This window comes from Mandrillus leucophaeus, unplaced genomic scaffold (genome assembly GCF_000951045.1).
Source record: "Mandrillus leucophaeus isolate KB7577 unplaced genomic scaffold, Mleu.le_1.0 Scaffold273, whole genome shotgun sequence".
NCBI classification, from domain to species: domain Eukaryota; kingdom Metazoa; phylum Chordata; class Mammalia; order Primates; family Cercopithecidae; genus Mandrillus; species Mandrillus leucophaeus.
In genome coordinates, this window is record NW_012102843.1 from 1163679 (window position 1) to 1165067 (window position 1389).

Consider the following 1389-nt stretch of genomic DNA (forward strand, 5'->3'; position numbering starts at 1 on the left):
CTCCATGTCAAAAAGAAAAATTCTTAGAATCTTACCTTCTGAGATTCTAAGAAAGGCGTTAGCAAGGATTTTCACATGTGGATGATCTGAATACACAGAAATAGGTAGAAAGACATTTCACATTTTAAAAAATGGAAGTTTTGGCAAGAGAATAGTATACATGAAGAGAACTCGTGATTTTATGAGGCTAAAGGAAATTCCTAGATGACGTCTAAAATAATTGCTAGTCCATTTATTGTATTTACTAATCACTCGTCTCTCTTCAAATGCCACCAAAATCTATTAGATTTGTTTAAATTGTGTTCTTTTCTATTACTGTAACATCTCCCTCCTTTGTATTTAGAGGTTTTTTCCATCATATAATCCCCATGCTCAAACTCTTACTATTCCTCACTAACCTACACAAGGAATTCTTTTACGTCTACCGTAATTTCCAGTACAGAGGAAGTACTCAAATTATCATTCTTGAGTTTTCCTTTAATGATGCTAAGTTGTCCCAATTTGTAGCCCTTTACTGCCACTTTGCTTTTAAAATTAAGCCTCCCACCATCCTTGGTGTTTTTCCTGCCCCTATTTCTCCTTCCTAACAGTTTACCAAAGCTGAATCATATAAAAACTTAGTTCTTTTTTTAAAAAAATCTCACCTCAGATGAGTAATTATTTAGAAGCTGTTCTGACAATCCCAGAAGATAGCAATCCAATGATTCCTTGAGATTCTGGTGGACAGAGAAGCCAATACTGGACTGGTGCTTTTCTATACCACATTCTCTCACAATGGTTAAAAAGTCCATCTTGTCAAAAGTTGTCTGAAGAAATAGTTCTTCTACTTCTGAGAATGAAAGTTCTTCTTTATCTTTTCGGTGGTGTTCACTTCAAGAAAGTAAAATCTTTAATTTATAAACAAAGTACCTAATGCTTCGCTTATATGTATTCGCAATATATTACAAAGGGAAACATTAACCTAGTATCTACATCATTCAAAGACTACTTACATAATTAATAGATTATTCTTTTAAATGCTTCTCTCCTTTGGACTTTGATACCTACTTGTATCAAATTTCATTATTCAGTAGCAAAATTTACCAATAGACAGAGAAAAAAATACAAGTTACAATTTCAAAAGCAAATTCAGAAAGTATTTTTAAAATTACCAGATATCAATGTTAAGCATAACATTGTCTGCAAACACAACCCTTTTTTCACCAAGCAGAAGGAGTAACAAGCATAGATTTAAAAACCTTTAATATCTGGTATGGTTAAGCAGTTACACATCCTCTGGGTTAGAAAAGTAACGATCTTGCTACCAAAGTTTCATTATTGTTGTTGGTATTTATTTGTTTTTCACTATTAATTTCTCCAAAAAGTAGGAATTTTTTTCATCTTTTGCCC

At 32.5% G+C, this 1389-nt stretch overlaps 1 protein-coding gene across 1 annotated transcript in view; it reads right to left on the reverse strand.

Moving 5' to 3' along the window:
- The window catches only part of ATM (ATM serine/threonine kinase), a 178344-nt gene that overhangs the window by 126430 nt on the left and 50525 nt on the right, over nucleotides 1-1389 (reverse strand). Inside the window, exon 13 of the mRNA XM_011984759.1 lies at nucleotides 645-870. Within this exon, the coding sequence (XP_011840149.1) occupies nucleotides 645-870 (226 nt within the window). The remainder of the gene's footprint in view (nucleotides 1-644; nucleotides 871-1389) is intronic.